The sequence below is a fragment of the Eptesicus fuscus genome, chromosome 18 (assembly GCF_027574615.1).
Source record: "Eptesicus fuscus isolate TK198812 chromosome 18, DD_ASM_mEF_20220401, whole genome shotgun sequence".
Taxonomy (NCBI): Eukaryota; Metazoa; Chordata; class Mammalia; order Chiroptera; family Vespertilionidae; genus Eptesicus; species Eptesicus fuscus.
Window position 1 is genome coordinate 59,260,568 of NC_072490.1, and position 20,110 is coordinate 59,280,677.

General features: G+C 44.1%; 1 protein-coding gene across 3 annotated transcripts in view; it reads right to left on the reverse strand.

The window, feature by feature from the left end:
- SHQ1 (SHQ1, H/ACA ribonucleoprotein assembly factor) overlaps positions 1–20,110 on the reverse strand; it is a 148,337-nt gene that overhangs the window by 22,693 nt on the left and 105,534 nt on the right. For all 3 annotated transcript variants that reach the window (XM_008154136.3, XM_054729489.1, XM_054729490.1), the window contains exon 10: positions 14,105–14,225. In XM_008154136.3, the coding sequence (XP_008152358.3) occupies positions 14,105–14,225 (121 nt within the window). The remainder of the gene's footprint in view (positions 1–14,104; positions 14,226–20,110) is intronic.

Here is a 20,110-nt window from a genome sequence, read left to right on the forward strand (position 1 = left end):
CCACTATGTGCTGGCTCACAATGAACAGTGACACCATCTGGGGAATCAGAGTGAATGAACTAGAGCAGTAGTCGGCAAACTCATGAGTCAACAGAGCCAAATATCAACAGTACAACGATTGAAATTTCTTTTGAGAGCCAAATGTTTTAAACTTAAACTTCTTCTAACACCACTTCTTCAAAATAGACTCGTCCAGGTCGTGGTATTTTGTGGAAGAGCCACACTCAAGGGGCCAAAGAGCCGCAGTTTGCTGACCACGGAACTAGAGGAATGAGACCTGCCAGCGGAGCCACTGAAAAGCCCTCCTGTGCTGTGGAACCCGACCCCTGACAAACCGGTGCAGACAGAGTTTCCTAGGGCAGTTATTCAGGGTGGGACTACAATTTAGTCCATATTTTAAGGTAGGAACTGTGACTCTCAAAAATTAGGAATCAACTAATTTGCTGCACATCTCTTTAAAATCCCACATCCACTTTATCATCAAGTCATACAAGCAAAAAGTCTCTATAACTAGAACTGAGGAACTGCCAAAATGTCTCAATCAGACCCAAATCACTGCCCATGGAAAGTGATTACTAAAATTAATGAAAAAGTGGCTCAAAACAGAATTTGACTAAGAATAGGAACACACAGCACAACTGAAACATCGTAGACAGCCATCAGAACCAAGCCTACTGGCTGAGCAGCTCTTCGCGCTACAAGAACTAGATGCAAAAGCCAATTGTAGGTTGATTCCAATGATGTCATTAAAACACTTTCTTCACAGGAGGAGAGGGACAAGTGCTTTCTCCTTCCGTCCCTCGTCGAAGTGTCTGTCCGGGTGGTTTTCCTTGCAGCCACCTCACTCTACAGACACACGCCCAGCCCCGCAAGGAGCCACTTATAAAAACCGGGGCTGCGTGTGCTCAGGAGCGAAGCAGCTCTGATCCCAGGACAGTTCCCACCGCTTAACAGACAGCGGCAGGGACTCCCCTGCTCCAACACGAGACCAGCTGACAGGGCAGCACTACCCAGGCTGCTGGCCCTGCTGCCAGCAGAGAAGAGCTGCCTCGCTCGGCGCCGGTTTTCCAGAGCCCGAGCCTGAGGGAGCAGCAGTCTGGCCCTCTCCTCTCCTGGTGTTCTCGAGGACAAGGGTCACTCAGAGACTTGGAGAGAACACCAAGGGCAGAAGAAAGGAAAGAAGGAAACAGAACAACACGGGCTAACGCCCGGCAGAGCTGCCACCGGCCGTCACCAAGAAAGAGCGGACCCCTAGCTAGAAGCAACCAGGTTTCTCAGGTTTGTATCAAACCAGACAGAGTCCTGAGCTCTGGCTGTGACCTTGGTCACACTGCTGTCCTGCTGAGGGAGGAAATAGCAGGTGCCACACATCTTCCCAACGCATCGCCCACTCCCATTGCTGAGTGTGTGTCTGAAGAAAGCAGCAGGGCAGCTATCCATGTTGGGCGGTGGGGCTGGACCAGCAATGGAAGACCAGCAGCTTTTCCCCTGACACAGACTGTTCTCCGCTCTATCAGCCATCTCTTTCCTGCTTACTGGCACCCACATTTTGCCTTAAACAGAGAGCTTGCCTCCTGAGGCTGAGCATGCTAGAGGCTTCTGCAGCTTTGGATGGGCCCTGCCAGCATGCAGTCACTGCTGCCGCCAGGTGCACTCTGACCCGGGGCCGGATGCCTGCCGAGCCCTCTGCCCGCCTGGACAGAAGCTGCGCACAAAGCATGGTCCCCGGGCCTGGGGCCTGTGGTCTGGCAGGAGGCAAGTCCGCATCTTCTCACCCATTAAGCCGAGGCCACAAACCCTGCTGCCTCACAGGCCGGGCTGCCAGTCTGGGGAGGGCAGGGGAGGGTCTGTGAGAGTGGAAGGTACTCGTCCTGCATATTGGAGACAGCTGGTCTCGCTCTAGCCAATGATTACCATGTGGGGATGTGGGCCCAACAACTGCCAGAACTTCCCTTATTTCAAAAGCAGCTGTAAATCCAAATTTTTACGTAAAATCTTCCAAATTTTCAGTGCTGATAACCTAAGTTTTTGAAAACTTATGAGTCTCAAATGTGACCCAAGGGCCACTGGCTTGCGACTGTCACCGTCTGCAGAATTAGTTCCATCTCCCCGCTTTTCTAACATGGTCTACACCCCAATGCAAACATGCTTCACCAGAGCAACCGCCTCTCGCCACTCCCACCCCAGCTGGCCCCGCCTCCCACATCTCTGCCCTTTGTTTCTATGCCTGGTCATATCCCACCCATCCTTAGCTTCAAGTACAAGACAGCTACTGCACGACGCGAGCAGACAGCCCAAGCGCCCCTTCTCTGAATCACTGTCTGTATTACTGGCAATGAGGCCGAGGCCACTCCACAGTCCTCTAACTCTGCCATCTGCATATCCTCGCTCACCAACCAGACTAAGTGCAATAACGGAAACCTTGCTGGAACTTCATCAACAGAGCATGCAGTGTTAATGGGGGGAGGGGTAATGTGCCATAGAAAATGACAGGGGACTGACTGACCACAGCAAGGGAGCTAGGACTCAGGCTCTGCAAACACAGGCCTGGGTTACTTCTCTCTCTGCGTTTCCATACTTGCAACCTGAGGCATTAATAAAACAGGACATATCCCAACTTCTATGGAGCCTGTGAGGCTAAGAGAGATGATTAATGTCAAGCACGTACCACAATGCCCCTCATTATTCTTATGGACCAAGTGCCTGGTTCAGCCAAGGTCACTGTTAAGCAAGCACTGCATCACTGGAGCTTTGGTGCCTGCAAACCATTTACTGACTCCTGACTATGTCAACACGCTCTCAACACACTGTACGGCTAGCTCGCCTACCTGTCCTCATTCTCCCCTTTGCTCGAGTCAGCAGCTGCAGCCCAGAGTTTAAATGGCTGGTCAGCTTCTGCACTCTCAACCGTGACCCTCGATGGTCTCTACATTTCTAATGGGCAAGGGACAACGTTCCACCTCAACTTTTTCAAATTAAAAGCAGGATCTGACACTGTGTACAATGGCTCAAGATGACAGAATGATCGGGCGCTTGGGCCAAAGTGCATCTTAGAAGTTCTAAGAATTTTGCTTCTCTGTCAGTCTGACCAAGGGCTGCCACTTTGTTCCACTGAGGATGCTGACGAAAAGAGAAAAATGCACATGAAGTACCATAAAATTATAGCTATTATTATGGAAGGCAAAAACTGACACAGATTGATACTAAGAAAAAAGGCATTTTTCTGATCACAAAAAAAAAATAAATAACTGGACAGAGAATCAGAACAATGCTTCTAGTTTCCAACACCCACATAAAAGATAAAAGGCAAATCTATCTTGCTTAGTTTCCAAACAGGGCACTGAAGGAAAGAGAAGAAACCACCGAGCAGACACTCAAAATCCATGAAGCACAGGCCACTAAGAGACGAAATGGTGATCCCAGGAGGTGGGGTGGGTTCATGAAAACGCATGCTATTCCTTTGGGATTTGGCCCGAGTCTGGGGAGCTGTGTGCAGTCTGCGCCTGGGTTCGAGGAAGAAATAGGACAGTCTTCTGTGGCTTATTATAAGCAAAATATAGAAAATGGGGTGCATGGTGTTAAAGCTCACTGGACTCACATCTGACTTACAGGTGAGAAAGACTCAACCGGGAGGAAGGTGTGAAGGAGGACTGAGTTCTGACATAAGTCTTCCTCGTTCACCATTTTATTCCCCGTCTTCAGTGAAAACAGAATGCTCTTCTGATTCCTTAAGGGCAGAGCCTTATACAATTTCTCCACTCTCCATGCCTTGCCTTGTGCTTGACATACAGAAAGTGCTCCAAAAACAATTACTGGTTGATTTCAGGAGTCAAGTTTACTAACAGCTTTGCAAAGATGAAAAGATCAGGAAGTAGCTGGGATGACCTATTCAAGTTCCAAGAAATATTAACACAGGTGTACGAGATAAACCGAATCCCTAATGTGAACGTGAAGAGGGAGGACAAACACAAAGTTCTTTGACAGCGAACACAGAAGAGCCGTTGTGGTTACACAACGACCGAGACAACTGTTGCAGGGTTGTGGCGAACAGCAAACTAAGAGCAGCGCGTGTGCTGAGGTTTCCAATGGCCAGATGAGCTCCGTGATGACATGCACACAGCAGCCTCACTGCTCACCCGAACAGAACCCACAGGCCTCTCTCTGGACTAACCCGGAGGATCATATTAACCTGAAGAGCAGTTTAAAAGGGCACGGATCCATAGGGGGGCAGGGGAGATGGAAGCGCTGACAAGCAGTGTTTGCCTAAAAAGGGACCAGGAGGAAAGGCAAAGAATGGGGAATTGTGAACCTACAAGAATACTTTTAAGGCAGAACAAGTTGATCTGGAAGACTCAGAAAGAATGTAAAAACAATTCTCTACATAGTTCAAAACAGAAATGTAAAGAGAGAATGTATTTAACTATGTGGATTGAAAATGAAAACGAATGTGACCAAAGTAGATTGCAATCCAATTGAAAGGGGAACTTTCAAAGAAGATGCTTCCGAGTAGCACAGGCCCCTCCCTCATTAGCCAGCTTCCGGCTCAGGGCTTCGTGACCGGGGTCAGCAATCACAGTGCTGGCTGCGCACAGGGATGATCCACGCAGTCAAGACTCGCAAAGAGTTTGCCACACATTTCAATTCTTTGACTGACTTTACAGTTGATCATCACCAAGAAAACGGATGCCAGTTTAGCTTGAAGCCTTATAATAGATTAATGACTTTGCTGAGGTCAGTAGAGAAAGCTTCAGCAAAATTTAACACTTCTGAGTAGAGAAAATGCAATGTGCAGAGGCAAAGAAAAGCTGAGGTTCATGGCAAATTTGGGAAATGGTGAGCATGTCTGTTTGGCAAGAGCAGGGATGCAGCGTAAAAGATGAGGAAGGGTGAAGAGGGTCTTGAACCCAGTGAGGCAAGTAGGCTTTTATCCCGTTGGCAAGGGAAGTCATTGAGAACTTGTGAGCAGGACAGCGATGGGCAAAATGACATTTCAGAATACTCAGACCGGTACGTGTAGGGAAAAACAAGAGGGAGACTGAGGCTCTGGTGGCAAGGAAAACAGACACTATGGCAGGAGGACAGACCAAATTAAAGGGACTGTAGTGAGACCAAAAAGAGAAATTTAAATGGAAAAGGTTATGTGGGAAAAATGAAAAGGATTTGTGGTTGAACAGTGCAGAGTGGGGAATCAAAGACAGACCACTTGAATCAGGGAATGCAGATATGTCAACCTGCCGAACAGTAAGACCAAACCCCTAAACATCTAAATAAGTGATCCCCAAATTGCTGATTCATTACAGTTTTAGATCCTATGTTCATAGCATATTTTCCACATACAAAAAATGATATAGTTATCTTTGAATTTGAAACCATTCACCAAAAGTTTACTGAAGCAATGTTCACATAATTTAACTCCTCCAAGGATAGAAAGAAGGCACACCAGGCAAACACCAATCACAAGGAAACTAGGGTCTCTACAATTATATCAAAGCAGATGTAAGGAAAAAGCATTATTAGTGATAAAGAAGGTTGCTGCATAACAGACAATGCAAACTGCCAGAAAAATATAACAATCATAAACTAAAACACCACATAATATGCCCTAAAATATAAAATGAAAATTGACTACAGGTCCAAAGGAAGAGAATAACAAGATAACCAACATTTTAGAGATTTTCTCAAACCTCTTTGAATCTAAAAACTGATAGATGAAACAGCCAAATCAGTGGGTGTATAAAAAACTTAAATAAATCAATTGACAAGTTTCATCCAATGGAAAGACATAAAACACAGCAGCTAACGATGAAAGAATACACCTTACTTTCGAGTTTTAAAATTTAAGAAACGAATGCATGCTAGGCATAAAATTAATATAAAAAATTAAATTCTTTGATAGAAATGCTATGATGTTAGAAATCAATAACAAAGATATCACAATAAAAAAATTAAAAAAAGAAACAAAAAAGAGAAAGCGCAAATATAAGACATTATAGATGCCCTACAGATGAAAAGAGGTAAGAGGAAATAAGAACAACTTTATGCTAAAAACTTTTGAAAATTTAGATGAAATAGACAAATTTCTAGAGAAGCATAACCTACTAAAACTGACTCAAGGAGAAATAAAAAAACACAAACTAGAATAGTGCTATAACAATCAAAATTTGTGAATGAATAGTTTAAAAATATTCTCACAGATAAAAAAGTCAAGATGGCTTTTTTGGTGAATTTTACTGAAGAGATCAATTCAATTTTAAACTATTTCAGAGAACAGAAAAGGCCCCCCACCCCATCCCTAATTCACCTTGTCACCTGGCACACCTGATGACAAACCTAGAAAAGAGTGACGACAACGCAGACCATAGGTCAGCTCCTCCCGTCCATCCCTTCCCTCTGTCTCTCTCTCCTGAAGTGTGTGATGCACACACATCCCAAACCAAAGTCAGCATTATATGTGCATCATAGCTCATAACCCCAGGAACACAAGGTCTACTTAAGTCAGAATTTTATAAATGCCATTCATTACATTAACAGATTAAAGGAGAAAACCTTAAAATCATCTCAAAAGATGAAGAAACATATGAAATAAAATTCAATGACCATTTGGGATAAAAACTCTTTGCAAACTAAAAATAATGACAAGCTTTCTTTTTTTTTTTTCTTTTAATTTTTTTCTTTTGGTTAATCCTCATCTGAGGATATTTTTCCACTGATTCTTAGAGAGAGTGGAAAGGACGAGGAAAGACAGAGAGAGACATGGATGTGAAGGAGACACATCAACTGGTTGCCTCCCGCATGTGCTCCAAACAGGCCTGCAGCCCAGGTACGTGCCCTTGACTGGAATCAAACCTGGGACCCTTCAGTCCAAGGGCCGATGCTCTGTCTACTGTAAGAAGAAACAAATCATCTTTTCTGTCAAATAACAGTTTAGGCAGCCGCCATGTTGGACTGCGTAACTTGGCAGCCGCCATGTTGGCCGCATGGCTTGCAGCTCCCTGGGGGCCGCCATCTTGAAACAGCGAAGGCCAACCCCTCCCTTTGAATTAGCCAATTGAGAAAGGCTGTGCGCCTGAGCTCCAATCAGGAGTGAGAGACAGGTCACAAGCGTCAAGGATTATAAAGCCGAGCAGACGGCCTGCTCGGTGTGTGCGTTCTCCCAGACCATGTGTGCGCACCCTTCTGCGTAGAAGTAAAGATGTCTGCCTGCTGCCTGGCTCCTTTGTGTTCTACCAGGACCCTGAATCGGGTGCTCGCCTTATTTCTAACACTCCTAAGCCAAACTGACTAAGGCAAAAGTTTTCTTAATTTGATAAAGGCCATCTACAAAAGCTTGTAGCAAACATCATATTTAATGGTGGACTGTTAAAAGCATTTTCTAAAGACAAAGAGCAGGGTAGGGAAATACAATACCACCACATCTATTCAGCATTGCTTGGAAGGTCTAGCTAGTACAATAAAATAAAGACGAATAAAGAAAAAGAAGAAAGAAATAAAGGATGTAAAGACTGGAAAGGAAGTAACCAAACTGTTATTATTTGCACTACTATTGCCTATATAGAAAGCCAGAGAGAGTTTGTACATAAGAGTTCATAATAGAGGTTTAGCAAGGTAGCTAGATGCAAAAATCAATACAAAAAAGGCAAATTACATTTCTATATACCTTAAACAAATAGTTTTTCTTTTCAAAGCTATTTACAATAGTAACACAAAATACAAAACAAATCTAACAAAAGATGTACACAATTTTTATGAGAAATATTATAAATTTTTACTGAAAGACATTAAAGAAAACCTAAACAGAGAGTTATACTATGTTACTGGAAAGATTCTAAATGTTTTAGTCTCCCCAAATTGATTAATAATAGATTCAAAGCAATTCTAATCAGAATGTTTGCCATGGGACTTGACAGGCTGAGTCTAAGATAAAATGCTACCGTAATTAAGAAAGTATGGTATTGGCAGATGATAGACAAGTAGATCCGTGGAACTGGATACGCAGACCAGAACCAGACCCATACGTCTACGTAACCTTGAGGAGGCCAGAGGAGCATGGTGGCATGCATGGGGAAGGGCAGCTACTTAGTAAAAGTGAAGCCTGGATGAGGTTATACATACGGGAAACACAGAACTGGTTCCTTTTACTCATAAAATACACAAAAATCAGTTCCAGGTGGACTAAAGACTTTAGATGCTTAACACAAAAAATTTTTTAGAAGATAGTATATGAGAATATTTTTATGACATTCAATTAAAAAATCTTTCTTAAATAAACAAAAAACCCCACACTCATAAAGAAACATATTGACAATTTTTACAACATTAAAATTAGAAACTCCTGTTTATGAAGACATTACAGGAAACTGAAAGATAAATCTGCAAACTGGGAAAGAATGTTTGCAACATATTTAACCAATAAAGGATGAGTATCCAGAATACCAGAAAAGTCCTAAAAAGAAAAAAGAATACAAAATAGGCAATACAACAGACAGGAGTTCCAGAGAAGAGGGAACACGAATGACTCATAAATATATGAGCCATTCATTAGTTATCAAAAAAATGAGAGTGAAAATTATACTTTCACACCCTTACAGATTGTCAAATCTTAAAATTTGAACAAATGTCTGACAAAATAGACTTCAAAATGAAGGCTGTAAAAAGAGACAAAGATGGCCACTATATAATATTAAATGGAATGATTCCACTAGAAAATATCCTACCTAATAATAGACAAATATGCAAATCAACCATACCTCCAACACACCTACAAGCCACACCCACCATCCAATCAGAGCGAGTATGCAAATTAACCCAACCAAGACGGCTACAGCCACAGAGAGCAAGGTTTCCTAGGCAACAGAGGAAGCCAAGCTTTCCGCCTGCCCTTGCCAGGCCTAAGCCTCCACTCAAGCTACAAAGTTTCAATTATAGAAGGTAAACAAGTTCAAACAAATGGCGGCAGAATGGAGCTTGAGAGAGCAGGCCAGGGTTGCTCCCGGCAACAGGGGAAGCAAAGCTTTCTGCACACCCTGGCCGGGCCCACCCGCTTAAGGCAACAAAGTTTCAATTATAACCCCAACAGAAATGGCTGCCAGCAGCGGAGGGAGCCCCAGGCTTGGCTTAGCTCCAGGCTACAAAGTTTCAATTGTAGAAGGAAAATAAATTCCAGATACCAGGGCCTCCACTTGGGTTGCCAGGGGGCGTGGCTGGCCTGCAAACCACCACAGGACCCTCACTCAGGCCGCCCCACGCCTCAAGGGAACTCCACCCTGATCAGGGACACCCTTCAGAGCAAACCAGCTGGCCCCCACCCCTGTACCAGGCCTCTATCTAATCTAATAATAGACAAATATGCAAATTGACCGCACCTTCGCTACACCTAAGCCACGCCCACCAGCCAAGCCACGCCCACCAACCAATCAGGATGAGTATGCAAATTGCCCCAACAAAGATGGCGGCTAATTTGCATATCAAGACAGCGTCCAAAGAAGCCAACAGCTGCAGAAGGGAGTAAAGCTTCAAAGAAGCAAGCAAGGGGGGGGGGGTGGGGGCGGAGGCGGGGCCGGGGAGAAGGGCGGGGCAGAGGCGGGGCCGGGGGAAGGAGAAGGGCGGGGTGGAGGCGGGGCCGGGGGGGGGAGGGAAACGCGGGTGGGCTGGAGAAGGCGGGGCGGGTGACAAGGGCGGGGCGGAGGCGGGGCCAGGGGTGAAGGAAAACAAGGGAGGGCTGGAAGAGAAGGCGGGGCGAGTGGGGCGGAGGCGGGGCCGGGGGTGAAGGAAAACAAGGGAGGGCTGGAAGAGAAGGCGGGGCCGGGGGTGAAGGAAAACAAGGGAGGGCTGGAAGAGAAGGCGGGGCGGGTGGAGCGGAGGTGGGGCCGGGGGCGAAGGGAAACGCGGGCGGGCTGGAGGAGAAGGTGAGGCGGGCGAACAAGGGAGGAACGGAGGCAGGGTAGAGTGCAGCAGGAAATCCCATTGCAGGAATTTTTCCTGCAACGGGAAAGCTAGTCCTATCTAATAAAAGAGTAATATGCAGATTGATCATCACTGCAACACACAATATAGCTGCCTCATGTGGTCAAAGATCCTGCCTCCATGTGGACACAAGATGGCCACCACAAGATGGCCACCACAAGATGGCCAGCAGGAGAGGGCAGTTGGGAGGCACCCGGCCTGCAAGGGAGGGCAGTTGGAGGTGATCAACCCTGCAGGAGAGGGCAGTTAGGGGTGACCAGGCCGGCAGAGGAGGGAAGTTGAGGGCAAACAGGCTGGCAGCGGAGTGGTTAGGGGGTGATCAGGCTGGCAGGCAGAAGCAGTTAGGGGCAATCAGGAAGGCAGGCAGGCAAGCAGTTAGGAGCCAGCAGTCCTGGATTGTGAGAGGGATGTCCGACCGGGCCTAAACGGGCAGTCGGACATCCCTCGAGGGGTCCCAGATTGGAGAGGGTACAGGCTGGGCTGAGGGACAACCCCCCTCGGTGCATGAATTTCATGCACCGGGCCTCTAGTAATTCTTATAAACATGCTAGAGGCCCGGTGCACAGATTCGTGCACTGGTGGGGTCCCTCGGCCTGGCCTGCATCCTCTCACAATCCAGGACCCCTCGGGAGATGTTGGACTGCTGGTTTCGGCCCAATCCCTGCAGGCCAGGCTGAGGGACCCCCCAGGGCCTCTAGTATGCATATAAGATCTTTGGTTAATCTGTTCCCGCCCTCCCCACTCCCTAGGGTCAGATACTGGCAAAAGAACAGGCATATAGACCAATGAAAAAGGACAGAGACCCCAGAAATTGACCCAACCATTACGGTCAATTAATATTTGACAGAGGAGACAAGAACATAAAATGGAGTAAAGATAGTCTATTCAACAAATGGTGTTGGGAAAACTGGCAGACACATGCAAAAAGAAGAAAGAACTTAAACCACCAACTTACACCATAAAGAAGAATAAACTCAAAATGGATAAAAGACTTTGTAAGCCAAGAAATCATAAAAATCCTAGAAGAAAACATAGGCAGTAAAATCTCAGACATGTCATGTAGCACAATTTTTGCTGATACAACTCCTAGAGCAGTGATGGCAAACGTATGACACGCGTGTCAGCACTGACACGCGTAGCCATTTCTGATGACATGCGGCCGCTGAGGTTTATTAAATACAATTACATATAACAATTATACATTTATGTTATTTAAACTATAAATATCATGAAATAATGTTTTTTCCTCAAAGTGACACACTACCCGAGTTATGCTCAATTTTTTGGCGAAGTTTGACACACCAAGCTCAAAAGGTTGCCCATCACTGTCCTAGTGCAAGAGAAACAAAGGGGAAAAAATAAAATAAATGGGCTACCTATACATATAAAGAGGTAATATGCTAATTGTCCATTATGGTGTCCCAGTAACAACCAATTTTCATATTGACAGACCAGCAGGAGGCGGAGTGTGCAGCAGGGGGCGGGCGGCCGGAACCAAGTTCCCAGGGGTCTGAGGAGAGCGCCTGACAGGAGCCTGGACTGCAAAGAAGGAAGAGGAAGCGGCCACAGGGAGCTCTTCCAATCCCCCTGCACAGACACCCTACCCCAGCCCCCGCACCCCTGGGGGACGGATGGACACCCTACCTCAGCTCCCGCACCCCCGGGGGACGGATGGACACCCTACCACAGCCCCCGCACCCCAGGGGGGACGGAGAGGCTGACCGGATGGGGAGAAGACCCAGCCTAGGGGCTGCGGAAGCTGCAGCCCACACCTCTGACTCCCCATCTCTTCCCCCACAAGTACCACCAGGGGCGCCCACAACAATAGCACACCTGCGACCACCCATCAGTGCCCCCGAGGCACCAGGGGCCCGTGGCCCACAGCTCGGTCCAGTGCCAGGCCCCCTCCACTGGGGCTGGGCACGCCTCTTCTCCCTACAACTCCAGACCCGGGTGAAGGCAGGCCTGAGCGGCCCCCCAGGGTCGGACCCTCCCCCCCTTGCACACCCCCCACCCCAGCAGCAGCGCCGTCTCTGCAGCGGGCTTTGGTACAGCTGCGAAACAGCCACGTACAATTTAAAGAATAGTGCCAAGCGGGAAGGATTGACAGTTACTCCCCCTTCGGCCTCGTTGCCCCCCTAACTTCCTGCACTCCCTGTGCCTCCAGGGACGACCACTGCTACAGGGCTGCTGGCCAGAGCCCGCCCCTCCGAGGCCTGCGGAACCCTCTGCAAAGCTTCCATAGCTACAGTCCCAGGAAACAGTCATGCCCTCCTCCCCTAATCAGCACCTGCTCCCTGCGAGGGTACCCGTGAGCTTAAAAATAACATTCAGAAATGAAGCTCAGAGAGAAAGTGTCAAGCCCAGCGGTTCCCAAGGTGCAGCACACGCCCCAAGCGGGAATGGCGCACAGCACGGTGAGTTCAATCAGCTGAGGACTGAATGAAGTGATGCCATACCATCATGACCTCTGGGCTGGAGATACAATTTCCCATCTGGCAAAATCTACATTTCCAACACAAATGCTGACACCACCTGCTTAGTATTATTAGGGGTTATCTTGCCTAGTCCCCTAGCATTTTCTTTACAACAGGTAATAGCTCCAAGATTTTTTATTTTACTCTGCAATATAATTGCTTCCCCACAAACAGAAAAAAAAAGTAAATTCTATATAATGGCTCACTTGAAATAGGCATTAAAGCTATAATAGCGCATTAATTGATCAACCACAGTAATAGAAAAAATATCATCATCATTTTTCTTCTAAGTAACAAATGATATTGCGCCATCATTTTTCTACACCCAAGGATCATTGCGATCAAGAGTTCTCTTTGTGAGATCTCAATTAATAGTTACCAGGAATCATGTGATTCAGCTCTGAGGGTTGCATTTTTTAATGCTCAGAACAATGGATTCTGTTAGCCAGTGAAGACAGCTTTGTGATCAGCAATGATTAGGTTTGTGCCCTGAGATGTTTACATAGGTGCACACAGGCACACTCACACTGCACTGAAGTAAACTATCAACAGGTTCCAAACCTTAGGCTTGAGATTTCATATTGTACGAGAGGTCCAGTGCACGAAATTCGTGCACTTGGGGGCATCCCTCAGCCCAGCCTGTGCCCTCTCGCAGTCCAGGAGCCCTTGGGGGATGTCCAACTGATGGCTTAGGCCTGCTCCCCAGCAGTCAGACATCCTTAGCACTACCACGGAGGCGTGAGAGGCTCTCGCTACCACCGCTGCACTCGCCAGCCATGAGCCTGGCTTCTGGGTGAGCAGCGCTCCCCCTGTGGGAGGGCACTGACTACCAGGGGGAAGCTCCTGCATTGAGCATCTGTCCCCTGGTGGTCAGTGCACATCACAGCAACTGGTCGTTCTGCCATTTGGTCGATTTGCATATTAGGCTTTTATTATATAGGAGAGGATGGGGTGGGAGGAAGGAGTAATCCTTTAACAGGCTGACTCTAGGACTGGCACCTACCTAAACCCTATACTTTCCTCCCCCACCCCTAATTCTAATACAATTAGATATCTATAAAATAGTGCAATTCCATGTTCCAACAACCCATCCTCAGAAATCACACAGAGGATACACACACACACACACACACACACACACACACACACATTTCCCATGGTTCCATTCTGGAGAGAAACTGACAGAGAGTGGCAGAGCAGTGGGCTGAAGCCACAATTTCCTACCTAGGACTTTCTCCTGGTTCCCCTGCAGTTTTCCGAGAATGTAATGACCATAACTAATGCTGCTGCCAACACTTTAACCTCACTTTCCTTTTCTAAACAATGTTAAAGAAAAAGACAAAATATAAGGCTTTAAAAAGAACTGTAGGCACACTGCACCAAATGTGTATTTATAACTGTCTGTTTTAATATTTATTTTCTAAGCAACGCCATTTTTTTTTTTTTTTAAGTAAAATTAGCTTTTCAACATCTGCATCTCCTCCCTAAGCAAAATCACTAAGCTACCCAGGTTGATCCACTTACTTCTTAAAATGTTTGGTAGCTAAATGAAGCTTCTCTTTCATTAAAATTTATCTCCCAGGTTATTTAATTTTCTTCCTCGGGGGTAAGTAGGTATTCCAGAAATGGGAACATACAAAATTCATATGTAATTCAAAACTTACTTGGCTTTCTGAATCCACACACAGTAGTCCGAGATATAGAGATCGTTTAGAATGTAAGCTGGGTCACTTTCCTGAAAAATTTTGTGAATATCCAGTAGACACTTTAAAACTGCACTTTTACCTAAAGGAAATTAAAAAAAATAAAATCATCCTTAAGAAAATATACCTGATTTTTTTAAACTGAGAATTTCAGATACTAAGAGGTAATATATAGCAGTTCAGAGTTTTAAATTGTTCTTTAAAATATTTTTCATATTTCTTTGTTGCATAAAATTATATCATACTATTAGGACCAAAGCTCATTATTTTTCCTTTAAGAATTATGAGAAAGCCGCATAAGTTATTGCTATAGCTAATTAACTGTGGTAACCAAAAAAAAAGTACTATGAACACAACTAGATACATTAAATAAAAAGAAGCAACCCAGACTAAATGAATATTTACATGCACCATAACTTCAATTAGATAATGTTCTTCTAATTCAAACATTCAGAACACCGTTGGGAATTATATTTCAGTTTTCAACTTCTTCATTTATGTCAGTATTTTTTGTCAAGGAATTATCTAGCACTAACTTACACTTTTACTTCGAAGAACTGAGAAAAGCCCGACTGGAAACAAAAACATCACAGCCCTGCTTCAGACACAAAGCGACAGAAACACTTGGAAAAGCCACCAAGTCCTACCCTCGTGTTCACTCTGATTACTTCCCCTGCTAGTTCATGAGCCTGGTTTAATCCAGCCAAAGCCTACAGAGAGCCTTTCACAACAACCATTTCCTCGGTGTTCTAAATTTCACGACTTCCCTGAAATTTATTAACTATCAGGCAAATTACTAAATTTATAGTACTAGCACTTACTTTGATCTGAAAAATATAGAATTTTCAGTTTCACTGTTTCACTCTTATCATTTTGGTCCTAAAACACAGTATACTGATTTCATAAAGACACTAGATGTGCTGCCATGAACATTTCCCACCTGACTTTCACACCCAATAAAAGCTGACACTAAATTTTTAACACAGTTACCATTAGAAAGTAAGCTTCAAATGAGCAGGGATGAGGATCCAAAATGGCGGTGGATTAAGTGGAAGCTATACTGACCAAACTGGAATTACAACTAAAATGTAGAAAAACCATCCTGAGTAATCAACTGAAGACTAGCTGGAGAGAACCCTGATACCCAAGGACACAAAGCAGAGACCACACAGATGAGGGTGAGGTACGTCGGGACCATGGGCCAAATGAGGCCTGCAAAATCATTTGGTCTGGTCCTGCCGAGGAATTAGGGGTGAGTAATGAAATGTTTGACCAAATATAGTAGGCTAAGTTTTAAGTGGATAATTCTGTATGGCCCGAAAATGATGTTTTATATATCCAAATAGCCCTTGGCAGAAAAAAAGGTTCCCACCCCTGACATAGAGACTGGTACAGGTATGGAGGTGCAAGAGGGCTGGCTGGGCTACCACAGACAGCAGCTAGAGTTTCGGAGGAATATCTCAGCTCGGGGGGAGTGGGGGGATGGATTTCCCACTGAGAACTCCGTGGTCTAAACCCAATCTGGGCTCCCCAACCAAGAGCACCAGAACTGAAAAAGGTTCCCATTAACATCTGGCTATGAAAAGAAGTGGGGTTTTTTTCTTGTTTTTTTGTCTGCCAGTTGAGACACCAGAAAGTGCAGGCACCCTCTTAAAGGGCCAATAAACACAATTTCACATGCAGCTACCCTCTGCCTTGAGTGCTGACAAAGGGAGGGCAGAATGGACTAGAGCTGTATGAGAATCCAGGGTTGGGGGGCTTAGGGTTAAGAGCTTTGAAGGCAACTTCCCAGTCCTGTGTTTAGTCTTCCCCCATACTGCAATGTATATCTTTCTCAGAGAGACGTTTACAATACAGGCAGATTCTGTGTGGGGAGGAAGCAACTGGCCCATCCTATTACAAAACCTCTCACCCCACCCAGTGGAGTTTATAGCCTGAGGCTTATTAAGAGACAGAAACTAACAATCAGCCTGCAGGCTTGAGTCTTTGCCTGATCTCCTTCTGGGCCCAGGGTTAGGAAGGCAGACCCTGGTGCACATCTTGGTCCTTTCCAAATGCACCCAGCCCCAGCAGAGGGGCCACAGGCTGTAAATTGCAGATGGGTCCAAACAGGGGACTCAGGGATAGTCACAATCACTGTCAGACACTGTTCTGCACCAGAGAACCTCCAAAAAGATTAGGAATCGCAGCAGATCTACCTAATACACAGAAACAAAACCAAAACAGGCAGGCAAACGGGGAGACAAAACCACAAGCCCCAAATGAAAAAGAGAATTCTCCAGAAGAAGAGCTAAATGAAATGGAGATAATATACACTGAGTGGCCAGATTATTATGATCTCTGAACGCATACTAATCTGGCCATTCAGTGTGTGTATGTATGTATTCGTGCATGAATTCGTGCATGGGTGGGGTTCGGCCAGCCTGGCCAGGGGGAGGGGACGTGGGCAGTTGGCCAGCCTGCCTACTGGTCAAACTCCTGGTCAAGGGGACAATTTGCATATTAGCCTTTTATTATATAGGATATACACTGAGTGACCAAATTATTATGCGTTCAGAGATTATACTAATCTGGCCACTCAGTGTATTTATCAGAAATAGAGTTCAGAATAATGATTACAAGGATGCGAACTAGCCTGAAAAAAGATATATAACCCATGAAAATGACTAGTCATTAATTAAGAATGCCATCCTATATAATAAAAGGCTAATATGCAAATCAACCGAAAGGCAGAACAACCAGTCGCTATGAGGGGCACTGACCACCAGGGGGCAGATGCTGAATGCCGTAGCTGCCCCTTGATGGTTGGTGCACTCCCAAAGGGGAAAAACCACTCAGCCAGAAGCCGGGCTCATGGCTGGTGAGCGCAGCGGCAGGGGTGGGAGCCTCTCCCGCCTCCGAAGAAGCACTAAGGATGTCCAAATGCTGGACATCCCCCAAAGGCTTCCAGACTGTGAGAGGGTGCAGGCCAGGCTGAGGGAATCCCCTCCCATCCCCCCAAGTGCACAAATTTCATGTACCGGGCTTCAGGTAGCACTAATAAAGAACACATTGGAAGGAATACACAGCAGATTAGGGGAAGCCAAGGATCAGATAAGTGAGTTATAAGACAGGGTAGAAAAAAATCACTCAATCAGAGAACCAAAAAGAAAAAACAATTTAAAAAACAGGAGGACATCTAAAGGAAGCTATGGGAAACCATAAAATGTAACAATATTTGCATCATAGGAGTACCAGACGGTGAAGAAAGAGAGGAATGAATAGGCAATCTCTTTGAAGAAATACTGGCAGAAAACTTCCCTAACCTGGTAAAGTAAAAAGGCACATAAATCCAAGAGACACACAGAGTGCCAAACAAAATCTCAAACATGCCCACACCCAGACAGACACAACATAATTAAAATAACAAAAATTAAAGACAAAAGATAGAATCTTAAAGACAGCAAGAGAAAAGCAATTTGTTATCTACAAAGAAGCTCTCATAAGGCTGTCAGCTGATTCCTCATCAGAAACTCAACAGGCCTAAGAGATTGGCATAGAGTACTCGAGGTAATGGGAAGCAAGGGTCTGAAACCAAGATTACTATATACAGCAAGGCTATCATTCAAAATAGATAGTAAAATAAGGAACTTCGCAGACAAACATTAAAAAAAAGGCTAAAGGAGTTTATCACCATCAAATCTGAATGGCAAGAAAGGCTAAAGGGACTGCTGTAATAAGAAGAAATAGAGAGTAACATAGGCATAAATAATTAGAGTGGCAATAAATAAATATCTATCAATAATAAATTTAATGTAAATCAATTAAATGTTCTAATTAAAAGACATAGGGTAACTGAATGGATAAAAAAAACATGACCTAAATATATGCTGCTACAAGAGACCCACATCAGAATAAAAGACTCACACAGTATTGAGACTGAAGGGATGGAAAAACAAATTCTATGCAAATGGGAAAAAAAAAAAAAAAAAAAGCTTGGATAGTAACACTCATATTTGAAAAAAAGACTTCAAAATGAAGAAACAAAGGTCACTACATAATACTAAAGGAATCGATCCAACAAGAGGATATAATCCTGGTAAACATATATGCAGCCAACATAGGAGCATTTAAATATAAAAAAATCTTCTGGAGGGATTTAAGGGAGAAATAGACAACAATAAAGTCACAGTAGGGGACTTTAACACTCCACTGATTTCACTGGATAGATCTTTCAGACAAAAAATCAACAAGGAAACAGTTTTTTAAATGAAAAACTAGATTAGATGAATTTCACTGAGATTTACAAAGCTTTCTACCACAAAGCTTCAGAACACACATTCTACTCAAGTGCACATGGGTCATTCTCAAAGACAGACCACATGTTAGGACACAAAATAAGTCTCAACAAGTTTAAGAAGATTGAAATCACATCAAGAATCTTCTCAGATTACAATGGCATAAAATTAGAAATCAACTACAGTAAAAAACACTCAAAAACATTCAAACACATGGAGGATAAATAGCATGTTATTAAACAATGAATGGGTTACCAATAAGATCAAGGAAGAAATAAAAAAAACTTCCTGGAAATATGAAAATGAACACACAACAACCCAAAATCCATGGGGCACAGCAGAAGTAGTCCTGAGCGGGAAGTTCATAGCATTACAGGCCTACCTCAAAAAACAAGAAACTTTGAAAATAAACTAGCTAACCATACAATTTAAGAAAGTAGAAAGCAAACAAAAAGAAAAGCCCAGAGTAAGTAAAAGGAACAAAATAATAAAGATCACAACAGAAATAAATGACAGACAAACTAACAAACAAACAAACAACAGAAACAATATAGTAGGTCAATGAAACCAAGAGCTAGTTCTTTGAAAAGATAAACAAGATTGATGAACCTTTAGCCAGACTCAAAAAGGAGAGATGACCCAAATAAATAAATCAGAGGTGAAAGCAGTGAAGTAACAACTGATACCACATAAATACAAAGGATTGTAAGCAAATACTATGAACAACTATATACCAATAGCTGGGCAATGTGAATGAAACAGACAAATTCATAGAAAAATACAATAGCCCAAAACTGAATTAGGAAGAATTGGAAAGCCTGTAGAGGCCATTAACAACTGATGAAACAGAAGCACTAATCGAAAAACTCCCAGCAAATGAAAGCTCTGTTCTGAATGGCTTCACAGGGGAGTTTTACCAAACACTGAAAGAACTAACACACCTATCCTTCTCAAACTATTCCAAAATTTCCAAGAGAAATGGACACTTCCAAGCTACTTTTACAAGGCCAGCATTACCCTAATTCCAAAACCAGACAAAGACAATACAAATAAAATTATAGGCCAATATCCCTGATAAACATAGATGCTAAAATCCTCAACAAAATATTAGCAAATCAAATCCAGTAATATATTAAAAAGTTCATATGCCATGACCAAGTGCAATTTATTCCAGGGATGCATGGCTGGTACAGTATTAGTAAGTCAATAAATGTGATACATCTCATAAGCAAACCGAAAGACAAAAATCACAATATCCTATCATTAGACACAGAGAAAGCATTCGACAAAATCTAACACCCAGTGTTGATAAAAACTCTCGGCAAAGTGGGAATAGAGGATCATATACAGCCAACATCATATTCAATAGGCAAAAACTAAAACCATTTACCCTAAGAACAGGAACAAGACAGGGATGTACACTTTCACGACTCTTATGCAACATAGTACTGGAAGTCCTAGCTACAGCAATCAGACTATAAGAAGTAAAAGGCATTATGTCATTATTTGCCGATGATAGGATATTGCACATAGAAAACCCTAAAGATTCCACCAGGAAACTACTAGATTAAATAAATGAATTAGGCAAGAGAGCGAAGTATAAAATTAATACCTCAAAATTTATGTTTTATACACCAACTAGAGGCCCAATGCACGAATTCTGTATGGGTGGGGTCTGGCCAGCCCAGCA